This window comes from Artibeus jamaicensis, unplaced genomic scaffold (assembly GCF_021234435.1).
Source record: "Artibeus jamaicensis isolate MK-2021 breed Jamaican fruit bat unplaced genomic scaffold, CSHL_Jam_final contig_384, whole genome shotgun sequence".
NCBI classification, from domain to species: domain Eukaryota; kingdom Metazoa; phylum Chordata; class Mammalia; order Chiroptera; family Phyllostomidae; genus Artibeus; species Artibeus jamaicensis.
This window is the reverse complement of record NW_026521810.1, coordinates 9,328,125-9,354,299: the sequence shown is the minus strand read 5'-3', so window position 1 is coordinate 9,354,299 and position 26,175 is coordinate 9,328,125. Positions and strand designations below refer to the sequence as shown.

At 41.0% G+C, this 26,175-nt stretch overlaps 1 protein-coding gene across 6 annotated transcripts in view; it reads left to right on the top strand.

Moving 5' to 3' along the window:
* Window positions 1-13,677, top strand: part of AFF3 (ALF transcription elongation factor 3) — a 593,859-nt gene extending 580,182 nt beyond the window's left edge. For all 6 annotated transcript variants that reach the window (XM_053664620.1, XM_053664619.1, XM_053664618.1 and 3 more), the window contains 4 exons: window positions 282-375; window positions 4,638-4,687; window positions 4,842-5,065; window positions 8,718-13,677. In XM_053664620.1, coding sequence (XP_053520595.1) covers window positions 282-375; window positions 4,638-4,687; window positions 4,842-5,065; window positions 8,718-8,839 — 490 coding nt within the window. In that variant the 3' untranslated portion in view covers window positions 8,840-13,677. The remainder of the gene's footprint in view (window positions 1-281; window positions 376-4,637; window positions 4,688-4,841; window positions 5,066-8,717) is intronic.
* Window positions 13,678-26,175: the final 12,498 nt, after the last annotated feature.

Sequence of the window (26,175 nt, the reverse complement as noted above, 5' to 3'; positions counted from 1 at the left end):
TAGTGGTGGACCAAGAAAATGGCCAGCCCAACACCCCAACAAAGCAATAAAGCTAATACTAAATAAGTTACATTTACTTATGGAGTATAACTCCTTGCAGTTTTGAAGTATATCTTCTGAAAAAAAGGAAGATCAGATACTGACAACCATATGTGTATGTACATTATATATGTAACCATGATATAAATATTGAGTGCTTGAAACAACAAGATTTTTTAAAAGTCTTGTTTGCAAAGGACACACTCATGCTTTCAGGGCTCATTTCTCTTCTTCTGCTGCAGTTACCGATGCCTGGCTCTCCTGTACTGGCGGATGTTTCGACTCAAAAGGGATCATGCTGTAAAGTATTCAAAAGCACTTATCGACTATTTTAAGGTACTGTTTGGCTGATGGGCAGCACTGTTTCTTGTATTCAGTTGTCTCCCCATCAAGGACGTTTTTGAGAATAGAATCCATTGCTTCAAAGATAATACAGGACCTTCTGATACTTACACTAACCCCATTAGGATATACTCATGGTGTTCAGGGCTCGGAGAATGGCCTTGAGAGCCCATCTAATGTATCTCTCTGCCTTGAGTCCAAGTATTTTGATGATCTCAAGAGAAAGAAGATTTAGTGACCAATTTTATGTCATAGTAAATTCATCTTCATGTTTATGTAGAGCTTCTTCTTCTTGGAAGTAACTACTTAGAACTTCTTAGCTAATTCCAACAGCTAAATTCATCATTGATAGAAATGTTCTTTTAACTGGCTGGTGTGGCTGAGTGGATTAAGCTCTGGCCTGCTAACCGAAGGGTTGCTGCTTTGATTCCAGTAGGGCACATGCCTCAGTTGTGGGCCAGGTCCTCCATTGGGGGTGTACGGGAGGCAACCAACTGATGTTTCTCTCTGTCTCTTTATCCCTCTGACCCCCGCTCTCTGAAAATAAATCTTAAAAAATGGCTTTTTAAAGTTCAGAAGCACTGGAACAAATAGCAATATATGAATATAAAGATAGAATTATAGAATTCGAACTTTTACCTGTCTCAGGGAATAAAATCATTTTCACTGGAAAAATAAAACTAAAAAACTTTCTCTTGACTTCTGGCCAAGATGGAGGCATAGATAGATACATTTTGCCTTTTGGCACGCACAACCAAAAGAAGGACAGCAACAAATTTAAAAACAAAAATATATAACCAGAACTGCCAGAAAATTGAACTGTATGGAAGTCCAATTACCAAGTTGCTAAAGAAAAAACATTCATTCAGACCGGTAGGAGGAGTAGCAGTGGGCAGCCAGGGTGGAAAGGACTCACAGCAAGGCAGCAGCTGGAGGACGGAGACAGGCAAGGTGGTGGCTGGCAGAGCAGGCAGTCCCACATTTACATGTAGATAAACCTGGAGGAACAACTGGGGAACTAGACAGACCACACAACCCAGGGTTCCAGCGCAGGGAAATAAAGCCTCAAAACCTCTGACTGAAACCCATAAGGGTTGGTTGAGGCAGGAGCAGAAGCTCCCAGCCTCACAGGAGAGTTTGTTGAAGAGACCAACAGGGTCCTAGAATGTACACAAACCCATCCCCCCCCCACCAGGAATCACCGCCAGAAAGGCCCAGTTTTATTGTGGGCAGCAGAGGAAGCCCCATTGTTCCCTTTTGGACCCCTCCACCACATACAACTCCACAACCCAGTGACATGGGTTGCCCCATCCTGGCCAATACCTAAAGCCCCACCCCTTACTGCCTAACAGGTGTGCCGAGGCAAAAAATATATATATATGGTCCAAATGAAAGAAGAGATCAAAGCTCCAGAAAAAATACAACAAAGTGAGAAAGAGGAACCCAAACTATAGAGATGCAGAGTTCAAAACACTGATAATTAGGATGCTCACAGAATTGGTTGAGTATGGTCACAAAATAGAGGAAAAGTAAAGGCTATGAAAAGTGAAATAAAGGAAAATATACAAGGAACCAACACTGACATGAAGAAAACCAGGATTCAAATCAACAGTGTGGACCAGGAGAAAGAAAGAAACATTCAACCAGAACAGAATGAAGAAACAAGAATTCAAAAAAATGAGGGGAGGCTTAGGAACCTCCAGGACATCTTTAAATGTTCCAACATCTGAATCATGGGGGTTCCAGAAGGAGAAGAGGAAGAGCAAGAAATTGAAAACATAATGAAGGAGAACTTCCCCAATCTGGCAAAGGAAATAGACTTCCAGGAAGTCCAGGAAGCTCAGGGAGTCCCAAAGAAGTTGGATCCAAGGAAGCACACACGAAGACACATCATAATTACCTTAGCCGAGATGAAAGATCAGGAGAGAATCTTAAAAACAGCAAGAGAAAAGGAGACAGTTACCTACAAAGGCATTCCCATAAGCTGATTTCTCAAAAGAAACCTTCCAGGCAAGAAGGAGCTGGAAAGAAGTATTCAAGGTCATGAAAGGCAAGGACCTGCATCCAGGAAGACTCTATCCTGCAAAGCTATCATTTAGAATGGAAGGGCGGGAAAAGTGCTTTACAGATAAGGTCAAGTTGAAAGCATTCATTGTCATCAAGCCCTTATTATATGAAATGTTAAAGGAACTTCTCTAAGGAAAATGAAGAAGATCAAAATAGGAACAGTAAAATAACAAACCCACAACTATCAACAACCAAACCTAAAACAAAAAAGTAATAATAAACTAAGCAAACAACTAGAACAGGAACAGATTCACAGACATGGAGATCACATGGGGTGTTATCAACAGGGAGAAAGTGGGGGAATGGAAGGAGAGAGCAGGGGGAAAGGTACAGGGAATAAGCATAAATGGTAGGTACAAAATTGAGGTTAAGAATAGTATGGGAAATGGAGAAGCCAAAGAACTTATATGTATGACCCATGGACATGAACTAAGGTGGTGGAGAGTGCTGATGGGAGAGGTGGTGCAGGGTAGAGGGGAATAAAGGGGAGAAATAATGGGACAACTATAATAGCATAATCAATAAAATATATTTAAAAAAGAAACTTTCATGTACTTTTGTGAAATAGACCTGAAGTAATAACTAATTGAGATTTGGGGCCTCTTTACTGCCCATCTGTCTCTAGAAACACAAAATTACACCATCTCTACCTCCACCCACCCTTTGTGAGATACAAAACCATCATTTTAGACACTTCAAACCCCATGCCACTTCTTAGAGATGATGTCTGATGACCAGGCTCTGTCGGGGGCTACATCCAGCACGCCGCCTCCTTCCTGGTCACGCAGGAATAGCCAGGTGACAGCCCTGGCTGACATTAAGCCTTTCTCTTCACTTTGGGCACCTAAGGTCGTTTTTTAAAGTTTAGAATCTGAGAACTAATACTAAAGAGAGTTTTCACAGTCAAGAAAAATGCTTCAACAGAGAAGGAATCTAAACTCTGTAGGCCACAGGGGTTGTGACAGAACTTTAAGGAAAACAAGTTCTTAATGTATGTGTACAGTCCATGAATATGTACAAAATGCATAGAGAACACAACTTAAAAATCAGAGTTTCCCCTTCAGAAATTATTGGTAGTCACCCTTAATTAAAGGCTATTTAAATGCTCCTTAAAGTTCCATGGTTATGGAACCTTCAGGTAACAATGATAAATTGTCCGTAAAGAATGTGCTTTATTGCTACAGAGCTGTCCGTGAACAAAGAACTTTGTTCCCACCCAGGATTTTTCAGTCACGGGGCTTGCTTAGTGGTAGTGGAGGGAACCTAAAGGCAACTTCAAAATTGCCACATGTGAGGCCATTTCTTGATGACACCCCCACTAAAGTCAGTCATCACTTTGTAAAGTTCTTTTTAACCAAAAGAAATGTTTTGTCTCTGCAGGACCAAGTTGAGGCTATTGTCTTATCTCTGGAAGGGAAAATTCACATCAGCGTTATAAAGACTTTTTTCCTTAACAGTCCCATACATAGTCTCAGGTCCAAGAAAGCGTTATTGGGCTCTCGGAGAGGAAATTCATCTGTACACTTAGGAACTTTGCCTTGCCAAAGACAGAAGTTTTTGTAAATGCCTGATGTTGACAACTGGCTTGTGAAATGTAACATCCTGAATTAGAATAGTTAGGTAAATCAGAATGTGAGTACCCAGTCGAGAAACATTTTAATCTGTTCTTTTAGTAACTTTCTTTAAGAGAAATACTTTTCAGCCTCATAAATTTAAATAACACAGTGTGATGTCTGGGATTAAATGTATGGCAACAGTTTCTGGAAATATGCCCTACATTTCCATGTGAGGTGTTCTTGCTGGGGAGGGGGAGGCGGGGCACGGCTGGCAGGGCTGCTCTTTTTTCCCTTTCAGAAAAATTGAGCTAGTTTAAGATGGAAAAATTAAACTGGTTCAGGATTCAGTGGACCCTCAGGATTATGGTTTAATTTCAGACATAGAATTTGGTGCTTGGAAGCCCACGATAGGCTGTCGTGGAGCCTGGCAGACCACACAGCTGCCCCCACTGGGTTTCAGAGACAGAGCCAGTAGCCTAGGTCCTGTGACTTCCCAGGTCCATTTCCTAGGAATCTGCATTTTATCCGCAGTGTCAGCCATTACTTCTCTCAACCATCACCTGAGAAAATGTAATTGTCAGCTCTGTAATCCTAAGCAGATGGCTCACTGTCAATATTTTTGTTTTCCTGCAGAATTCATCTAAAGCTGCCCAAGCCCCATCTCCATGGGGGGCCAGTGGAAAGTAAGTTCATTTTTCCAGAGTAAAGGCAATAAATGGGCCCTTGCCTGCTGCTGGGCAGTGTGTTACTTTGCTTACGGTAGTGTCCTGATGGGCTGCCCCACTTCACCTGGTACCAGCCTCTCCACCCTTATCTTTCTATGCTCTCACCTTCCAGGAGCACTGGAACCCCATCCCCCATGTCTCCCAACCCCTCCCCCACCAGCTCCGTGGGATCTCAGGGGAGCCTCTCCAGTACCAACACCCTGTCCCCTTCGACCATCGTCAGCATCCCACAGCGCATCCACCAGATGGCAGCCAATCACGTCAGCATCACCAACAGCATTCTCCACAGCTATGACTACTGGGAGATGGCAGACAACCTGGCCAAGGAGAACAGAGGTATGTGTCCCTCGGGGGAGTATGTGTGTGGTTCGACCAAAGCTCGGGGAGACAACCTGACCCTTGGGCAACATTGGACCAGTTGCCATCATTTACCGAAGAAGAAATCAGGCTGTCACCTACTGTGAAACTTTCCTGTTGACGACCTACTATGTCAGCCTACTATGGGTTGACATAACCTACTGTCACCTACTGTGAAACTTTCATGACTCCTCCCCCTCACTCAGGGCCTCCTATGTATACCTTAATTTACCTTGATCTCCACTGTGGAAGATTAGAGATAGAGGTACAAATACAGATGATACAGATACAAATGACTTCCAGTCATGATAGCGGCATAGGCAGACATGGCTTGCCCCCTCACACAACCAATCAAAATCCCAGCTAAAATATAGAACCACCATCAGAACTGTCAGAAATCAAATTGGATGGAAGTCCAAGAACTATGGAATTAAAGAAACCACATCCATCCAGACTGGTCGGAGGGACACAGACACAGAACAGGCTGGGCCCACACCACATGTGGTGGATACAAATTTGGAAGGGATATCTCAGGAGTGAGGGGTCCCACTCCCACACCAGGCCCTGCCCCCCAGCCCAGGATTCCAGTGCCAGGAAGATAAGTCACCACAACTTTCCACTTGCAAAAACCAGTGGGGATTAAATCAGTGGAAGAAACTTCTGGAGCCCTAAGTAGTTCCTCTTAAAGAACCCACATGTGGTCTCACCTACTCAGACTCACACCCTCTGAGCTCCAGCACCAGGGTAGCAGCTTAAAAAAACACCACTGGCGTACAGGGAGAAGCCAAAGTGTCTGGCATCAGTGCGAGCAGAGGTTATTGTCTCTTTTCTAAACCTTCCCCCTACAAAGCCACAGAGTGAGGAAGCTGGTGCCACATCTGAGACTCCATGAACCTAACACTGTTTGACCCACCTTAGAGATCCCCAGAGACTCTGCCCCACCCAACTTATGGGCCCACCCAAGCTGCTTTTCCATATGAATGGCTGGTCTTGGTTCATGCTTCACACCTTCCTAAATCCTATCAAACAAGCAATAGCTTGCCTCAGGGAGCCCCAGGCATGGCACTAGCATCAGCCAGCCTAGATTCACAGTTTGGCTTCACCTGGAATCTCCAAACCCAGCACATGGCAGCAGCCATCTCCGATTGCTTGATAGCTCAGGCAGGGTGGCCCCAGGCGAAACACAGGTGGGGGGCCAAACTTGCCCTGTACCACCTGGGAAGCCCCAGGGCCTGCTCACCCAGTGAGCAGCAACAGACCTTGTCAAAGTGCCACCACCCTGCCCCTGCACAACTGATCCTCCACGGAGGATAGAGGTTGGTGGTCAGTGGTCACAGCCAGTTCTTGCAGCTGACCAGCCTGAGTAAATCCTTCTCATTGACCGCCAACAACAGCCTAGGCTCAACTACACAAGGAGGGTATACTCAGCCCACAGAAAGGGTATCCCTTGAGTACCCAGCTTGGATGATGGGGGAGGCTGTGCCACTGGACCCTACAGGACACCTACTGTATTAGGCCACATGACCAAGACACAGGAGTCAAAGCAGCTCTACCTAATACATAGATACAAATAATATAAATATATACAGATACAGATATATAGACATAAAGATACAGGTATATACACATTTGTATTTTTCCCTGTAGTCAGTGAGCTCCTTGAGGGTAGGGGTTATATTCTATTTTACTTTCCATCCCTAGGACCTGCACAGTGCCTAGGACATGGTTGGGAATCTGAAACGTGAATTAATGAATGAGTGTGAATGTTACTAGCTGTTTAAATGATAGCTGCTTACATGTAGCAATAAGTTCTATTTCTTTTTTAGTGTTTTTTCACTGATTATAAAAGGAATTCATGTTTATTATGGCCAAATATATAAAGTACAAGAAACTGTTGTAGATAAAAAGCTTTTTATATGATCAGTAATCTTATCACCAAGAAATAATTACTATTAACATTCTATGAAGTTTCTTCCAGTCTCCTCCAAATATGCATGAGTTTTACCAAAACAAGATGATAGTCTATATACAGTGATACACCCTGTCTTTTTTCATGTGATATTACATCTGTCACTTTCCCATGTTACGAACTAGTTCAGAAACACCCTTTATGTTGGTTGTACAATACTGTCCCAATAGTGGTTGTACAGTCATAAAGTATGATTTCTCTGACCATTCCCCTGTTGTCGGACACTTAGGTTACTTCCAATATTTTCCCACTATGACAAATAAGGTTATGATAAATATTTTATACAAATTGTTTTCCATATTTATTGCTATTTTCATAGGTGTGAGTTGTAGAATTTTGGGGTCAATGGGTATAGATTCTGTTAAGGTATATATTGTCATATATCTTGGTATATGTTATTAACTCTTCTTTCCAATGATTATACCAATTTACTACTCAGGTGGAAGTTCAAATCTGAGGTCACTTTCAAATCGTTAAATACAGATTTTGTTCCCATGAGAGCATAAAGCCTCTGAGGACAAGATCAGATGGTAAGATGAGGTCACAGTGTGTGGATAGGCAGGTGGGTTCCGAGTACATGAAACTGACAATAAAACCAGGCAGTGCGTGGCATGCAGCCCAGAGGCACTGACCCTGAGGATCCAATGGGCAACCGGCATGGAACAAGATTATGAAAAGCGAACAGTAGTTGAGTAGCTGAGATGAAGCGAAGTGGGTGTCACAAGTAGACAAACAGAAGGGACAAGTGTATAAAAATCTGCATGGCCAGTTTGGGAGACCCTGCGCAGGCTCAGCTCCAGGGGGTGCTGCCAGCTCCTGCTGGCTGTCTGCTCCCACAGGGCTCAGAGCCATGGCCATGCGTCTAATGCAGAGTCAGCACTGTGGGTCTGACCCTCCTAGTGGTTCTGCCCCGCACTGCTGCCAGGGCTCCCTTCCCAGCCACCGGGAACTGCAGCCTTCTCCTCCCTCTCCCTTGCCTTCCCAGAAGGACCTCATTCAGCACGTGTGTATACAAGCACCTTTGAAAAACTTCTCCCAGGCATTTCTTCTGAAGGGGTGTTGATCAGTGAGCCAGCTATGACAGCATAGCATCCACACGAATTTATTTGTTTCTCTTTGCCACTAGCTGTGATCTCTGAGAGAACAGCGTCTATTATACATAGTATATCCCTACCTCTACCCTACTACACCTGGCATAGCGCCTCGAGACATAATAAATGTTTAACAAAAGAAGACACCCAGAGAATGTCAAGGACTAGAAGGTGACCTCAGCAGAGATATGTCAGAACTGTCTCTGATTTGCCACCAGGAGCCTGGAGCTACTTCCTTGAGACTCTGCAGTGGCTCAGCACTTGCCACAGCTGAGTCTAGGGTCGGGGATGACAGAGCCACACTCCACGTTCAGGGGAATTCAGTTCAAGAAAGTCAGTGTTCTTTTCGGTTTGGCTAAGTAAATGTTATTCATTTGAATTAAAAATGGCCAATAGAGTGTCTATTTGGATTGAAGGATGAGTTCTCTACCTTTGGGTTTTGTTCTAAAGTGGCATGATGAAAGAATGCTTGGTTTTTAAAGAGACCACGAATGGAGTTTTTGAAGTCACTTAGGTCTCCCAGGGTGCACGTCGCATGTGTGACACTCTGACGACTCTCTCTGTCCCCTAGAATTCTTCAACGACCTGGATCTGCTCATGGGGCCTGTCACCCTACACAGCAGCATGGAACACCTGGTCCAGTACTCCCAGCAGGGCCTGCACTGGCTGCGGAACAGCGCCCACCTGTCATAGGGGCCTCGCCCTTGAGCTGAATTGTGCTCTCCTCTCCACGGACAGCTCACTGTTTCTGGACACTGTGCTACTGAAATTCCCAGCCGCAGCATCTGTCAAACTGCAGTGAATATTTTCTCAGCTTTGAACAGTGGTCTTTTCCCAGGGCATGTGTGTTTGTATGTGTGGGTGTAGAGGAAGCAGTCTGTGTGCGTGTAAGACACACAGCTCTTCAGAACACATTTTCTTTGTCTAGTGTTCATAAGCCCAGTCTAGACAAAGTGATCAGAGGTTTCTGATTACAGGAAATACACTTACACACACACACACACAACTTTCTACTTCAAATCTAAACCATGACATTTTAGAACATTCAACCCAAATCTCGAGGTTAGTTAACCAGGTGCAATGCAGCACACCAAAAGCTTGACTGCCAGTTACGAACCTAGTTATTATATTATTGATTACTTTCAGTATTAATATACTAGTCCCCATTTATTCTTTGTATGTATTAATGGGTAATTCAGTTAATGAAAATAAGTCAGTTATTTTTGTGCTGGATGTTTACCAGGTTGCATGTTACCAAATACCTGCCTTTCATTTATACTTGCCCCTCCATCCAACTTTATTATCAACCAAATGTGTTATAAGCAAATGGATCAACTCCCACAGGCCTTCCCTGCCCTGCCCCCCAAATAGTATGAAAGTGGCACAGAGATTTGGTGAGAACTCAGTGCCTTTGAAAGTGAACCAACATTGACGCAGTGACATCTGCGTTTTGGAACTCAGTTAGGGATTGAAATCTTTTGCGCATGTGACAACAAGCCCACCCAGCACATGTGTTTCTTCCTCCTGCCACTGTGACCCAGTGGCTGTAGAGCCACGTGGCATTTGTCAGCCAATATTTTTTTAAGTCTATTCTTTCTGTGATAGCTTTGTTACAAATGTTCTTGGCCAAATTAGGACATCTCCTAGGATGCCCTTCACTAGGAGTCTATCTGTTGCCTATCAGGATGAGAACTACTTGCTGTCCTGATAAGGTCCGATCCCCTCACTCTCCCTGCGCAGTGTGCCACGTTTGGGCGCTTTGAACTGGGGGTGTGTTTCAGGCTCTGACTGGCCAGCTGCTTACTGCGCAGGGTAAGTTGCTCCTGCGATGATCGCAGTGCTGTTAGGGGAGCAGCAGCCGGGACTGTGCTCACACCCTGTGTGTCTGCCATGTTTACATCATGCCCTCAATTCTTTTCTCTGTTTTTTTTTTTTTCACTTAAGTTTACATTTTAGGGTTTTTTGACATCTTGTTTACAGTTTTTGTTTTGAAACTTGTTTCTTTTATAGTCCCTTGTCATGCCTTAGATTTAGTGTTCTTATTAAGTATATTTGGATATAAAAATATTGGTTAAAAAGAAAAACTCCGGGAAAAAAAAGGATGTAATGTTTCTTAGGCCTCTCACTTGACAAAAGTGCACCAGGTTGGTCTAAGGAAGACAGGTGATGCGATTTCTGGAAAAATCCATTTTTCAAGGTAAAGGTGGCACAAAACATTTACAAGAGATGCTTATGTATGCTCTCACTGGTGGTTGGATTGGTTCAGTTTCATTGTTAACATTTTTGTCAGCCTGACGTATAGGTGGAGATAAGATTGCCATAATTCCTGAGCTATAAGCACTGACTCAAAATTGTAGAAATGATTGAACTGTACAAATAGTGACCTGAAGTTAATTTAAAATGAGCGAGTGAAGGGCTCATGAAATTTGCATTTGGCTTTAGCCTTGAGGCTTCTGGAACTATTAACAAAACTTCTACTTTCCATTTACCCAACCGAGGTGCTTGCCCCATCCCTTTCACTAGGTGGTGGTGGTGGTGGTGGTGGTGGAGTTCACAATCCCATTCGAGGTTAGAAATTTAAGTCTAACTTAAGAAATTGTGAATTGTTGTTTTGTTTTATTTTATTTTGTTTTGTTTTGGAGGACTGAGGCTTAGTTCCGCTTACTCTTGCTGAATTCTGATGAAATGCTCAAACTCTCACATAAAGGAATGACCGACCCTCAGGTGTGTCCCTGGGGTGCTTTGCTGGCCTTGTGGGGTATCCACGTGGTGCACTGACCCATAAAACCCCACCTAAACACACCAGTGGCCTCTGGCATTTTATCAGCACGTTGATGACCCGTGTTTCCCAATAAAACTTGACACTGGCCTTTTGCTTCATCAGTGGAGTATTGTGGGGCAGCGGTTTTTGTTTGCCTGGATATAGATGATTATGATAAGGATACATCTTGTTGTCTGTGAAAGTCATTCATAACTTCCTTTTATTTAGTTTTGTTCTAAGTAGAAATACCTTTCTTCTGATTAAAAAAAGTGTCATTGTAAAAATTTAGACAATTCAGAAATTAGAAAGTCATCCCGACCCCCAGCGACAAGCACTGCTCCCAGTTTCGTGTCTGTCCTTCTGGGGATTCTCCCATTTCAACGTATAATATCTATTATTATTTCTTTCTTTTTGAAGACATATTATTTCCTCAGAAGTTCCACACAAGTTCAACCGACCACATCCTTCCATGACCTGAGTGGATGCCAGCTTTTATCACAATGTTAGAGTTACCTTCAAAGAGAGTAACTCAAATACATTCCTAATCAAAATCTGAGATTTGTTACTGCTCTACACAGATCAGACTTATGTGCAGAATTGTGCCTGGAAAGAGAGGTTTGGTTAAAACAGATATTTCTGGAAATTTTCAAATTACAAGTGGAAACTTGGACCCACTATCTAAAGAGGGATGTACTGGAAAAATAGTCTGAGGAGTTGACGAGTTGTGTACTAGATTGGACACGTCGAACACAATGCAATGAGACTTTCCGCACTAAAACTTATCCTAGTATATACAGCAATGATGTGTGTACTATGTAACAGTGATGTGTACATTTCTGACATCCCATGCATAATATACACAGTTTGTATAAATGCATACATTTAAAAATATATATGTACAATACAGCTACCATAAAACTGTAGAACGCCTGAAGGATATTACTAGTGCCTAATATTGAGTATAAGTCACTGCGTGTTCACATCACCTTGGAAGGACAGTAATTGTTATAAAATTATTCAGTGCAACCAACATTATTTATGAATCACATCTTTGAAACTGTGCAGTAGTATATACATATATATTTTTAAATAACATTTTTCACAGTTTTCCAGAGTTACTGTTGAAATCTGTATCACCAAAAAAAAAAAAGCAAGATTTTTTTAATGATGTAGACACTCTTCAGACCCAGTAATCTGTGTGCGATTTCCTGTCTGTAGATGCCCAAGAGACTTTAGCAGTCACCAGCCTTAATGCATGTACAGGATATTATTGTGACTTAATTTATCTGCAGTTTTTAATCCATATGAAATTGGAATTTATAAACTGACTTGGATTAAATATGTCTGCCTTTCTAAGGTTACAAATGTTACATTAAATGATTTATGTTGTAAATGAGAGAAATTGAGTTGTACGTAAAAAGAAAAAAAACCAAACATCCACCAACTTCTGTGACTATTTTTATAAAAAAAACTTTAGAATCAAAGTATGTTCAAATAAGTATTCTGGTCCCCGGTTCATAATCTCTTTAGAAGAAACCTTGTTTCATGAGTTTTTTTTTTAACATAGCTCCCACAGATTCTCATTACTAAGTCTGGTATTTTTCATGGGGGGAAAAGGTATGTTTTTCTTTTTTATAAGTACACTTGACTACTTGTCTTTCCCGTTTCCCAGCCATCTGTGCACTGTGCACACATGCGGGAGACCACAGCCTAGTGATTCAGAAAACACCAAGGAGGGGACCTGAGTTCACACCGAAGGCTGCAATGAGAGGCCTGTCCAACCAGTGGCCCTGGGTCATTGTTCTGCTCACCTTCTGTAACGATGCAAGTTAGTTCCCTGACTCATGTGCGCCAGGTTTTCCCAACTCAGACCAACACAGCGAAATAATGTTCGCAATATCTGGTTGAGTAGAAGAAAAGAATTTTGAATTAACAAAGATGAAACTAATTATTAGACCAGAGTCTTGCCATGGTATAGCCCCCCTGTGTAGGGGTGTATTTTTTTTTGTTAACCTCATTTTTATTCTCTCCCTCCTTTTTTATGCCCCTCCTGCCCAGAGTAAACTAAACTAGGAGGCAGAAACCATCACAAAAACAAACCCATTACTTCAGCTTCCCCAGCCCTTATCCTTAGATTCGTATATGCCTTGGCGTGAAGCAGAACCCTAGCTCCATGTCACCGTGGCGAACACCTCATTCCAAAGATGGCCAGGACAAGAGACTTGGCTGTGCTTACTCTCGGACCACCTACTTGATACTCTTTCACAGATGGTTTGGGCTAAATGCTCAGCGGTCTTTCAAAAACTGTTTCTCTTAGGCTGTTTTGCCTGTTACTCACCCGAAGCCTGTTCCTATGAGAATCATATTTTTTAAAAGTAACACATCTTTTGTAAAATCTGGATCAACTAAAGTCTTGAAAGACTTTTTTTTTTAATGAAAGGAAAAAAAAAAACCCCACGTGAACTGCGTTCCCAACAATTTTGAGCCAGAGTTTATGTCCTTGTTTTCACACTCCCAGAAAGCACAGCCTTTCAATGTTACAGCTTGCTGACAAGTAGCACAAGAAATGCTCAGATATGAGGAGCCCTGGCTGCGCAGCTCATGACACAGCATCGTCCCATCACACCAAGGTTTTGGGTTCAGTCTCCAGTCAGGGCATGGAAAAGAATCAATCAATAACCAATGAATGAATAAATGGAACAACAAATCAATGTTTCTCTCTCTTCCTTCCTCTCTCTCTCTCTCTCTCAAAAAATCAATAAATAAAAATTTTTTTGAAATGTTCAGATTTGAGATACATGTTCTTTTTGTCCAAACTGGATTATTCTGTATGTGTCATCAGAAGGGTCCATTTGTTTTCTTGGCATGAGGAAAATTATAAAACTCTCAAACTAATTACATCTGACCACGGTTTCAGTTTTTATTATTTAATTGGCACTCTGAGGCAGCAGGGGGTAAATTTGGGGTTGGCTCTAAGGGGATCTAAAGTCACGGCTCTCCGAGTAATGGGAATCAGGGGATTAAATCCCTGTGCCTTTCTTCAAAAATCCGCTTACAGCCAGTTTTAAACACATTGATCTGAGGGATGAATTCTAGGTACTAATTGCAAGTCAACACAATAATCAGCATTTGTCTTTAAGCATCAAAAAGCAATGATGAGCCCTGAAAGCTGAATCCAGCCAGGACTTGTAAGCTAACCTAGGAAAGGGTCCTCAGAGAAAGTTTTCATCCTGTTCTGATGTAAAATAAAATAAAACCAATGTTGGGGATTTTCACACCGTGCTGTTTGGTTACTAAAGTAATTACAATGTTTTTGTTTTCCGGAACAGTTTTCAGAAGACAAAACTGATTCCCCCCCCGCCCCCCAAGTATTTATCATCTCTTTATTTCTAGAACCCAAGTGAGCAAAGAGAAAATACTTAACGCTGAGGAGGTGCATCATCACCTGACTGAACACAGCCTGCCCACAGTAGCTGAATGTCTATGACTTTTTAAAGAAGGTTCTTTGAGTCTCTTTTGTTATAACCATGTCGTTGACACAGCAAAAATTCTAAAGAGATAACACACTAATCTTTAGTGATCGACACTTCCGTAGCAGCACCAGCTATCTCTGGGGCCTGTCTAGGACTTGGAGTAATCTGCAGACTGATTATTAACCCCCTGAAGTTCCCAGGGCTACCAGCTCAACCCAAAATGTCCTTTTCTGTGAGCTGGGTTGATTTTTTTTTTGTTCCATTGGGATTTTCCCCTTCTAAGTTCTATTAAGTTTAATATCTTGACTTTTTAAAAGAACAGTGATTAGTGGCAGTGGGGGCTTTAAGGAAACAAAGATTCAATATTAGAACTGTTGATGTTGGGGTGAGAAGTCAGGAAAATAACTAGGGTGCTCAAACACATTCCTCCTTTGCCTGCTGCACCTGATCCTTGAATAAAATCCCTTTCCGTGCCTCAGTTCCCTCCATGTGAAGTGTAACTCAGAATGCTTGACTACCTCACTGAGTGTGAGAATCAACACTGGCCGAGTATCTTTAGATTCCAGTTATCACACTCAGTGAGAGTTGAGCATCTATCAGAACAGAAACACACTGTATCTGCAGGCACCAATGTGCAGGGGTGTGTGGTGTGGGAGAAGGTACTTTATCTTGCCCTGACGGGTTCTGGAGGCCAAGAGGACAACAGGGAGCTCCTCAGCCCCTGTTGTTACCACTTTGAGTCTACCCTGCCTGTAGGCAGGGATCTAATGAACCAATGAGTGGGGTGGGGTCTGCCCTTGCCAGGAGCAACAGAGCTGCCAAGTACCCCAGAGATAGTGGTACAGTCTCACTATCCTTTTTCCCGTCCAGCCTAGGCCTTCAGAAGTTAGGAGTATCCTGATGGAAAAGGGGAAAAGGACCATTGAGTCCAAGCTTCCAATGCATGCCATCTGCCAAGGGAAAGTAACTTGCCTATTGAACACCATGGTTCTAATATCCTCAACCAGCACAGTCTCACTTCCTGTGCTCTCATGTGTGTTCTGTGACTGCTGAGAGGCTGAGTTCTCTTCACGTGTTTCTTTTGCCTTTAGTAGTAATTTTTGTTGTCTGGGGCTGGCAAGTGGAGGACAGCTGCTCTGGGAAGCTTGTCCCTGAGAAAGGAGATCTGTCATGAGGGACTTGGGTATGTCATGAGCTTCAGGAAAGAGGAAACCTCTCTTGAGAAAATAGATGGATTTTTTTTCTCTAGTGTGTTATGTGGTTTTCTCAGTATGATCTCTTAATTATAGGCTACACTTTAGTCAGTATATGAAGAGAGAGAAAAAAATCAACATAATAACTTAGTTATTTTTGTGATGCCCAGCTAGCGACTGAACATTCTAGCCCCAAACATCAGGACAAAGACTGGAAATTTGGCCAATAATCTAAATGTTCCATACCACTGAGGTCAGGTCCCAAAAGGTAGATTGATATGTTTAGCTTTTATCCAGTATTTATATTATTTAGGCACAGGGCTTCCTTAAGTCCCTAAATCAGTGCTTTGAGCTTAGCCAAAATAATCATGAAATACTCATTCAGAAGGAACCCTGCATTTCAGATTCACTGGAAATCCATTTCCTTGCCTTTCTCCAGCTTGAAGAAACAGCAGCTGAAAGTCCTGAGAGATCCAGCCCGATGTAAGCCCAAATCAATTCTAACGCCCTTTCCACAGGAGCACAACACCTTATCCGATGCGAATTCCAGGTGTTGAGGTAAAAAAAAATTCCAGAGTAGCACCACAAGATTTATTAGCATGAAGAGGCCCAGATATACTACAGTTCTGTGGAATCAAGTTTAAAGTCACTCCCACATAGAGCAGGAATTTAAAATTTCATGATTTTCTTATTCTGCGTCATTTTGGATGTTTAGTCATGGAGTCCGCAACTCTAAGTCAGTATTTCAGTGTCAAAATCCTCATGTATCACATCAAACATCATTTCAAGCCCTGGCTGGTGTGGCTCAGTGGATTGAGTGCTGGCCTGCAAATCAAAGGGTCATCGGTCCAATTCCCGGTCAGGACACATGCTTGAGTTGTGGGCCAGGTTCCCAGTGGGGGGGTGTGAGAGGCAACCACACATTGATGTTTCTCTCCCAGTCTTTCTCCCTCCCTTCTCCTCTCTAAAAATAAATAAATAAAATCTTTTAAAAACTCACCATTTCAAATTCTGCATTTCCACCTTGAGTAAGTTATCAGCAACTTGGGAACCTGTTTATCTCCTGCAAGACTCTTCACTGATCCTGTTTTAGCAAAGTGTAGAGCCTTCATCTTCTCAATTCTTACAGGAATTGGTCTTGGTATTGTTTCCCGAATTAAAGAAGATTTTAAATAGGCCAATTCTGTACAGTAATTTATGCTGTAAAAGCTACATATTGTAGCATTGATGAGAGTGCTGTATTAACAATGTCCAATGCCAGTTTCATGGTTGTCTTGCTCTTCAATATTAAAATAGCTTAAGCTCATTTTTTGTCATGTGCTATTCATTTGGGGTTTCTGGTTAGAGCATTTGGATAAGTTTATGGAGAAAGTCCAGAATCTGTGTGGATAGTCACTATGTTAATCCAAATAGTTTCAATGGTCTGTTAAGCATCAACATCGAAGACCACTACTACTGATTAAACTGTGTGCTCTTAGCTGTATCTTTAAGTATGTGAGAAAATCTTAACCCAAGCAATTAACAGACACCAGGGGCTTCATGAAAATCACTTCCTCCAGCTTCCCTTCTCAAAATTCACAAACTTTTTCCAAGGAAATGCCAGTGGATCCCCACTAAGTACCCGGGGTTCTCTTACTCCCGCAGAGGGGTCTCATCTCCCAGCACCTGTTTAAGCCATCTGCATGCCTGGAGCCTGAAGTGCTTCGATTTGGTGGTGGTTCACATCTGCGTAAGAAAGGGCAAATGTTAAATCCCTCTTTTCTGTCTGTCTCATATAAGAATAAAAGTTGCTCCCACACATCAGTGTCATTCATATTGCAGGTAAACAAAACTCTACATTCAAGGTCAATAGTGAATTATTTTGGAAAGATGTTAGGGAGGAGTGAAGCACATCTGGTGGGGGGTGGTCCTATATTTTGTCTGAGTTTAAATTTACATGTACAAAGATGATGGAATCATTGACCATTGATTGTACTGTTCAGAGAGTTTGCTGTATCTGTAAGTCGCATAAAACTCAGGCAGCACAGCCTGTGGGCTGGGGAAACACTGTACTGTAACAGAATGAGCCTTACAGATTTATAACAGGCACTTTTATATTTAAAGATAAATATCAGTGGGAGATTACTTTTAGTGTCCTAATAAACCTTGAAATCAATATTACTGTCTCAAAAACACCCTACTGTCTCTTCCTAGAACTTCTGAGCAAAATATCCTTTCTCGTGTGTTACAGTATTTTGTTTTAAATATAATCAGCTAGTCACAAACTATCTTTATCTCTATAAAAGTATGAATCTACCTGAATTACTAAAATGAACGACAGAATTTTAAAGGAAGGAGAATGAACCTAAAATGCTCTTGGCAGGAAGTAAGTGTCCCTTTTAGAGTGAAAAAGAAATCAAAACCTAAGATAGAGCCTGGAATATCCTTGCTAAGAGAGCTTTCGGTTTTGTGTTTCTACATGTCAAACCTCTGTGTACTATAAAGCAATGTGCCAATGGAAGCTGTGACACCACATGGTTCAAACACAAACAGAAGATAAACATTGAAAATACTGGATACTAAGACTCATTTAAGCCATTTTTAGTTTACTACATTATTTTTCCTTTTTTAAAATATATTTTCAAACAATACAAGAATATGTTCTTCTTGTTTTAAAAATGTGTGCAATACAAACAAACGAAAGTTCCCTTTGGTTCCCACCAGTTCCAGGCGACAGGAGCCACACTTGTCAGTTGGGTGTATCTGTCTATATTTCTTTATTTGTGTGCGTATTTACAGAAATAGGGTCATATTGTGCATATTGTTCTGTGTGCTGCAACTTGCACTTATCATTTAATAGTGGGTCTTGGACATCGTTTAATATTAGTACAGAAAGATCTAATCTACCCCATGGTTTTGACCCTGTGCACAGTATTTCCATAGTATGGTGTAGTGTAGTTTATTCAATATCCCCTATTGATGGATATTTAGACTAACTAATTATATACTTTTAATTGAGATATAATTCACATACCATAAATTTCACTCTTTTAAGTGTGGAGTTCATTGGTTTTTGGTATATTCACAAGGTTGTGTAACCATCACCATTGTCTAATTATGGAACATTTGAATCACCCCAACAAGAAACTTCATACTTATTAGGAATCACACCCCATTTCCTCTAGCCAGGGGCTAGAGGAAACCACTAATTTACTTTCTGTCTCTATGGCTTTTCTGGACATTTTGTAGCATCAGAATCATACAACAGCTAGTCCTTTGTGTTTGGCTTCCTTTACTTAGTATAATGTCTTCAAGGTTTATCCATGTTGTAACAGGTGTCAGCACTTCATTCTTTGTTATGCCTGAATGATATTCCATTGTATGGACAAACCACATGTTATTTATCTATTAGTTGATGGGTTGTGTTCACCTTTTGGCTATTATGAATAATGCTGCTATGAACATTCGTACCACTAGTTTTTGCGTGAAGATATGTTTGAACTTCTCTTGGGTGTGGAATGACTGGGCCACAAGGTAACACTATGTTCAACTTTGTGAGGCATTGCCAAACTTCTGAACAGGAGGGGCAGCATTATACATTCCAGCCAGCAATGTATGTGCATTCCAGTTTCTCTATATCCTCATCAACGTGTGTTATTGTCTAACTTTTTTTTAGTAGCCATTCTACTGAGTGTGAGTAGTATTGCGTTGTGATTTTGATTTGTATTTCCCTAGTGCTAATGATATTCAGCATCCTTTCAGGTGCTCATTGGCCATTTAAAAATCTTCTTGGAAAAAATGTCTGTTCAAATCCTTCATCCATTTTTAAATTAGGTTATTTGTTTTTTGTCTGTTGAGTTGTAAGTGTGCCTTGTGTGTTCTGGATGCTAGCCTTTCATATCAGAGAGATGATTTGCAAATATTTTTTCCCATTATGTGATTATTTTTCACTTTCTTTTTTTAAAAATTTTTTATTGATTATGCTGTTACAGTTGTTCTATTCCCCCTTTCATTCCCCTCCACCCTACCCCCCATCCCCACCATTACCCCCCCTTTAGTTTATGACCATGTGTCTCAAGTCCCTTAGATTCTATATTTCCCATGCTATTCTTGCCCCCCCTATCTATTTTCTGTCTACTGTCTATGCTACTTATTTTCTGTACCTTCTCCCCCCATCTCCTCCTCCCACTCCCCTGTTGCTAACCCTCCTTGAGATCTTCATTTCTATGTTTCCACTCCTGATCTAGCTGTCCTTTTAGTTTGCTTTTGTTTTAGGTGTGGTTGTTAATAACTGTGAGTTTGTTGTCCTTTCACTGTTCATGTTTCTTTAACTTCTTTTTCTTCGATAAGTCCCTTTAACATTTCATATAATAAGGGCTTGGTGATGATGAACTCCTTGAATTTGATCTTATCTGAGAAGCACTTTATCTGTCCTTCCATTCTAAATGAAAGTTTTGCTGGATAGAGCAATCTTGGTTGTAGGTCTTTGGATTTCATGACTTGGAATACCTCTTTCCAGCCCCTTCTTGCCTGTAAGGTCTCTTTTGAGAAATCTGCTGACAGTTTGATGGGGACTCCTTTGTAGGTGACTGTCCCCTTAGCTCTTGCTGCTTCTAGGATTCTCTCCTTCATTTTAATTTTGGCTAATGTAATGATGATGTGCCTTGGTGTGTTCCTTCTTGGGTCCAACTTCTTTGGGACTCTCTGAGCTTCCTGGATTTCCTGGAAGTCTATTTCCTTTGCCAGATTGGGGAAATTCTCCTTTATTATTTGTTCAAATAAGTTTTCCACTGGTGGCTGTTCCTTTCCCCCTTCTGGTACCCCTATAATTTGGATGTTGGAGCGTTTAAAGATGTCCTGGAGGTTCCTAAGACTCTCCTCATTTCTTTGAATTCTTGCTTCTTGACTCTTTTCTGTTTGGCCATTATTTGCTTTCTTCTGGTCCACTCCATTGATTTGAGTCCCAGTTTCCTTTTCATTGCTATTGGTGCCCTGTGCAATTCCATTCATTTCAATTAGTTTCGCCTTCATATATTTGTCTAATTTGTGGCTATAATCAACCAGTTCTGTGAGGATCCTGATGACCAGTGTTTTAAACTGTGTGTCTGAGAGTTTTGCTATTTCTTCATCGCTTAGATCTATAGGCTCTGGGGCTTTGAGCTCTTCCTGCGCCATTTTTGGTCTGTTCACACCCTTTAAGTGAGGAGCGGAGCCTTGGACTCCCAGGTCGCTGGGTTGTGACGATGTACGTGGGGACGTGGTCAGAGCGGGGAAATGGCGACCCCCTCTGCTGTTTTTCACAGCTGGGTGAGGAGAAGCGACTTAGGTGATTCCCCTGGGCCGGGCCACTCAGAGTCGCTGGGTTATGACGTTGTATGTGGAGGTGGGGTCAGAGCAGGGAACTAACTGGTGCGCCCTCCACTGCCGCTTGCCGGGACCTGCTGGGCCGGTCCAACCACCCACTCCCTCGCCTGTCCAGCCGTGCACAAATGCGCGACCACAGTCAACGTACAGCACTGCTCCTCTGCTGTCTCCCCCACGGTCGCTCGTTTGGTCGCTCACTAGGTCCAACCCTGCGCCTGGATTCCGTGCGCCTGAGTCCGTCTGACCGAGTCCTCCTGTGCAACCCCGCTTCACCAGCTGCTGGTTTCGCCCCTTACTGGTCAGGCTGAAGAATTTGTTGTTAATGGACTTCCAAAAAGTTCAATTTTCCGTGTTCTGGCTGTGTTTTCTGTTGCTAATATTTAGTTGTCTCTAAACTTGGTTGTGTGAGAAGGCATGGCACATCCACCTATGCCTCCATCTTGGCAGAAGTCCTCTATTTTTCACTTTCTTGACAGTGTCCTTTATTGTACAAAACGTTTTAATTTTGATGAGGTCCAACTTATGTACTTGAAATTTTGCCTCTTGTTCTTTCATGTCATTTATAAGAAGGTTTTGCCTAACCCATGTACATGAAGATTTCTAAATTTTCTTCAAAGAGTTTTAAATTTTAGCCCTGAAATTTAGATGTATGATCCATTTAAGTTGACCACAGCACACTAACAACTTTTAGAGAGAGAAAGGGGGTCCTATTTTAACATTCTTTTAAACTACAATTAACACCTGGATGGTTTTGATTTGAGCCCCATGAGACCATGGGTTTTGCCTATGTTCTTAGTGCCCAGTAAGGTGGCCACCCTTCATATTCTATTGTGTCCCATGTTATATGTCTGTGGATACTTTCTTTTATTGTTGTTCAGGTACAGTTGTCCTGCCTTTTTCTCCCTTGCTCTCCCCTGCCCCATCCTTCCCTCACTCCCACAGTCAATCCCCCACATTGTCCATGCCCACAAGTCCTGTATTCATGTTCCTTGACTTGCCTCTTCCCTTCTCTCCCCTGTTATCCCCCTCCCCCATCACCTCCGGTCACTGCCAGTTACTTCTTCACTTCCAAGACTCTGGTTCTATTTTGCTCATTTGTTTGTTTTGTTGATTAAGTTCCACTTATAGGTGAGATCATATGGTATTTGTCTTTCTCCAACTGGCTTATTTCACTTAGCATAATATTCTCCAGTTCCATCCATGCTGTGGCAAAGAGTAGGAGTTCCTTCTTTCTTTTTGCTGTGTAGTATTCCATTGTGTAAATATTTTGTTATCCTCTCATTCACTGATGGACACTTAGGCCATTTCCAGCTCTTGGCTATTGTAAATAATGCTGTCATGAACATTGGGGTGCATAGGTTCTTTTGAATTGGTGATTGAGGATCTTAGGGTATAATCCCACCAGTTGGATCGATGTATCAAAAGGCAGTTCCATCTTTAGTTTTTTTAAGAAATTCCATACTGTTTTCCACGGTGGCTGCACCAGTCTGCATTCCCACTAACAGTGTACTAGGGTTCCCTTTTCTCCACAATCTGGTCAGCACTTGTTTGTTGATTTGTTAATGATGCCCATTCTGACTTGTGTGAAGTGGCATTTCATTTGTACCTCTTTGATGGTTACTGATGTTGAGCATTTTTTCATGTGTCTATGGGCTGTCTGTATGTCCTCCTTGGAGAAGTGTCTGTTCAGGTTTTTTGGCCATTTTTTAATTGGATTGTCTTCCTGGTATGGAGTCGTGTAAGTTCTTTATATATTTTTGAGATCAAACCCTTGTCCAAGGTGTCATTGGCAATTGTTTTCCCATACGGTTGGTTCCCTTTTCATTTTTTTAATGTTTTCTTTAGTTGTGCAGAAACTGTTTATTTTGATGTAGTCCCATTTGTTTATTCTTTCCTTTATATCCCTTGCCTTAGGGGACATATCAGTGAAAATAGTGTTGTGTGGGATAGCTGAGATTTTCCCACCTATGTTCTCCTCTAGGACTTTTAGGGTATCACAACTTATATTTAAGTCTTTTAATCATCTCGAGCTTATTTTTGTGTATGGGGTAAGTCAGTAGTCTAGTTTCATTTCTTTTGCATGTATTTGTCCAGATCTCCCAACACTGTTTATTGAAGAGGCTATTTTTACTGAATTTTATGTTCCTGCCCCCTTTGTTAAATATTAAATGATCATACAGACATAGGTTTATTGCTGGGCTCTCTATTCTGTTCCACTGGTCTATGTGTCTGTTCTTACACCAGTACCAGACTGTTTTGATTACAGTGACCTTGTAATATAGTTTGGTATCAGGTATTGTGATCTCTTCTACTTTGTTCTTATTTCTCAAAATTGCTGAGGCTATTTGGGGTTGTTTGTGGCTCCATATAAATTTTTGAGATATTGGTTCTATATCTGTGAAATATGTCATTGGTATTTTGATACGGATTGCATTAAATCTATAAATTGCTTTGGATATTATGGACATTTCGATGATGTTAATTCTTCCAATCCATGAACATGCTATATGCTTCCATTTATCTGTGTCTTCCTTAATTTCTTTCTTCAGTGTTCCATAGTTTTCTGGGTACAGGTCTTTTACCTCTATGGTTAAGTTTATCCCTAAGTATTTTATTTTTCTTGCTGCTAGAGTGAATGGGATTTTTCCTAATTTCTGTTTCTGATATTTCATTGTTAATGTACAAAAATGCCTTCAATTTCTGAGTATTGACTTTCTATCCTGCCATTTTGCCAAATTCATTTATTAGGTCAAGTAGTTTTTTGGTGGAGTTGATAGGGTTTCTTATGTACACTATCATGTCATTTGAAAACAGTGAGAGTTTTTCTTTCTCACTGCCAATTTGGATGCCTTTTATTTCTTTTTCTTGTCTGATCGCTATGGCTAGGACTTCCAATACTACGTTGAATAGAAGTGGTAAAAGCAGACAACCTTATCTTGTGCCTTATCTTAGAGGGAAAGCTTTTAGTTTTTGCCTGTTGAGTATGATATTGGCTGTAGGTTTCTTATATATGGCCTTTATTATGTTGAAGTATGCTCCCTCAATTTCCACTTTGCTGAGTGTTTTTATCATAAATGGTGCTCTACCTTATTAAATGCTTTTTCTGCATCTATTGATGTGATCATGTGGTTTTTGTCTTTCATATTGTTTATGTGGTGTATTACATTTATCGACTTGCAAATACTGTAACATCTTTGTATCCCTGGAATGAATCCTACTTGATCATGGTGTATGATCTTTTAATGTATTATTGGATGCAGTTTGCCTATATTTTCTTGAGGATTTTAGCATCTATGTTCATCAGCAATATTGGCCTTTAGTTTTCCTTTTTCATTGTGTCCTCATCTGGATTTAGAATTAGGGTAATACTGGCTTCATAAGATGAGTTTGGGAGTCTTCCCTCTTCTTGGATTTTTGGAACAGTTTGAAAAGGATAGACTCCTTCCTAAATGTTTAGTAAAATTTGCCTGTGAAGCTATCTGGCCCAGGGCTTTTGTGTGCTGGGATTTTTTAAATTACTGCTTCAATTTCACTAGCTGTTATTGGTCTATTCAGGCTTTCTGCTTCTCTTGATTCAGTTTTGGAAGATTATACATTTCTAAAAATTTGTCCATTTTACCCAGGTTTTCAAATTTCTTAGCATATAGTAGTAATTTCTTACAATCCTTTGTATTTCTGTGGTATTTGGTTATAATTTCTTCTCTTTCATTTCTGCTTTTATTTACTTGGGTCCTCTCTTTTTTCTTGATGAGTCTCATTAAAGGCTTGTTGATTTTGTTTAACTTTTCAAAGAACAAGCTCTTTGATTTATTGATTCTTTGAATTGTTCTTTTAGTTTATATCATTTAATTCTGCTCTGATCTTGGTTATTTCCTTCCTTGTATTTTCTCTGGGCTTTTATGGATGCTTTCTATGTTAGCTTGCCAGAATATCTTTTTTTCATCTCAGGACTTTTTATTTTTTTATGTTGTTTTGTTTTAGATTTATCTCTTACATAGGTTATAAACCACATGTAGTCAGAATGACAATTTTACCACTGTGAATATCTCCATATTTAACAGGTGAATTTCACAGGGTCACATTTATTGTGACTACTGATATGTTTGTGTTTTCCTGCCATCATACCACGTGTTTAATTGCATACTTAATTTCTTTTCTGCGTTTCACTGAATTAATCAAATTTTGTTTATTTTATTTTTCCTCTAATGAGTTTCTTTTGGTGGTTGCTCTCGGATTTTAACACATAAACATAAATGCATGTTTTTCTGAAAATGCCTAGAATTAATATCTATATCCTCTAATGGCAACAACAAAAAAAGACCTTGGCTAACTGGGTTATCACATCTCAATCTCCCATATAGATATCTTTTGGAAATGTTTATTTCCACATTGGACTCTTTTAAAATATATTATATTGCTTATGTTATTGCAGTTGTCCCAATTTTTCCCCTTTGTCCCCCTCTGCCCAGTATCTTCCTTCCCTCCAGCAATACCCCCTTAGTTCATATCCATGAGTTGTGCATGTAAGTTTTCAGCTTCTCCATTTTCTATACTATTCTTGATATCCTCCTGTCTATTTTGTACTTAACAATTATGCTTTTAATCCCAGCATCTTTTCTCCCATTCCCCTCCTTCCCCCTCCCATCTGTTAACCCCCCAAATGATCTCCATATGTATGTTTCTTTTCCTGTTTAGTTGTTTGCTTAGGATTTTTTTAGAGTCAGTTCTTGATAGTTGTGAACTTGTTGCCTTTCTAATGTTCAGAGTTTTGATCTTCTTTTTGTTCTTAAATAAGTCCCTTTAACATTTTGTGTAATAATGGCTTGGCGATGATAAATTCCTTTAGCTTTATCTTGTCTGGGAAGCACTTTATCTGTCCTTCCATTCTAAATGGTAGTTTTGTTGGATAGAGTATTCTAGGTTGTAGGTCCTTGCTTTTCATGACCTTGAATACTTCTTTCTAGCCCCTTCTTGCCTTCAAGGTTTCTTTTGAGAAATGAGCTGATAGTCTTATGGGTACTCCTTTTGTAGGTAACTCTATGCCTTTCTCTTACCACTTTTAAGATTCTCTCTTTATCTTTTACCTTTGGCATTTTAATTATAATGTGTCTTGGTGTGGTCCTCTTTGGACCCAATTTGTTTGGGACTCTCTGTGCTCCCTGGACTTGTATCTGTTTCCTTCTTTAAAAATAATCAACGTTTTGTCCTGGCTGGGTGGCTTAGTTGGACCATCGTCCCATACACCAAAAGGTTGGGGGA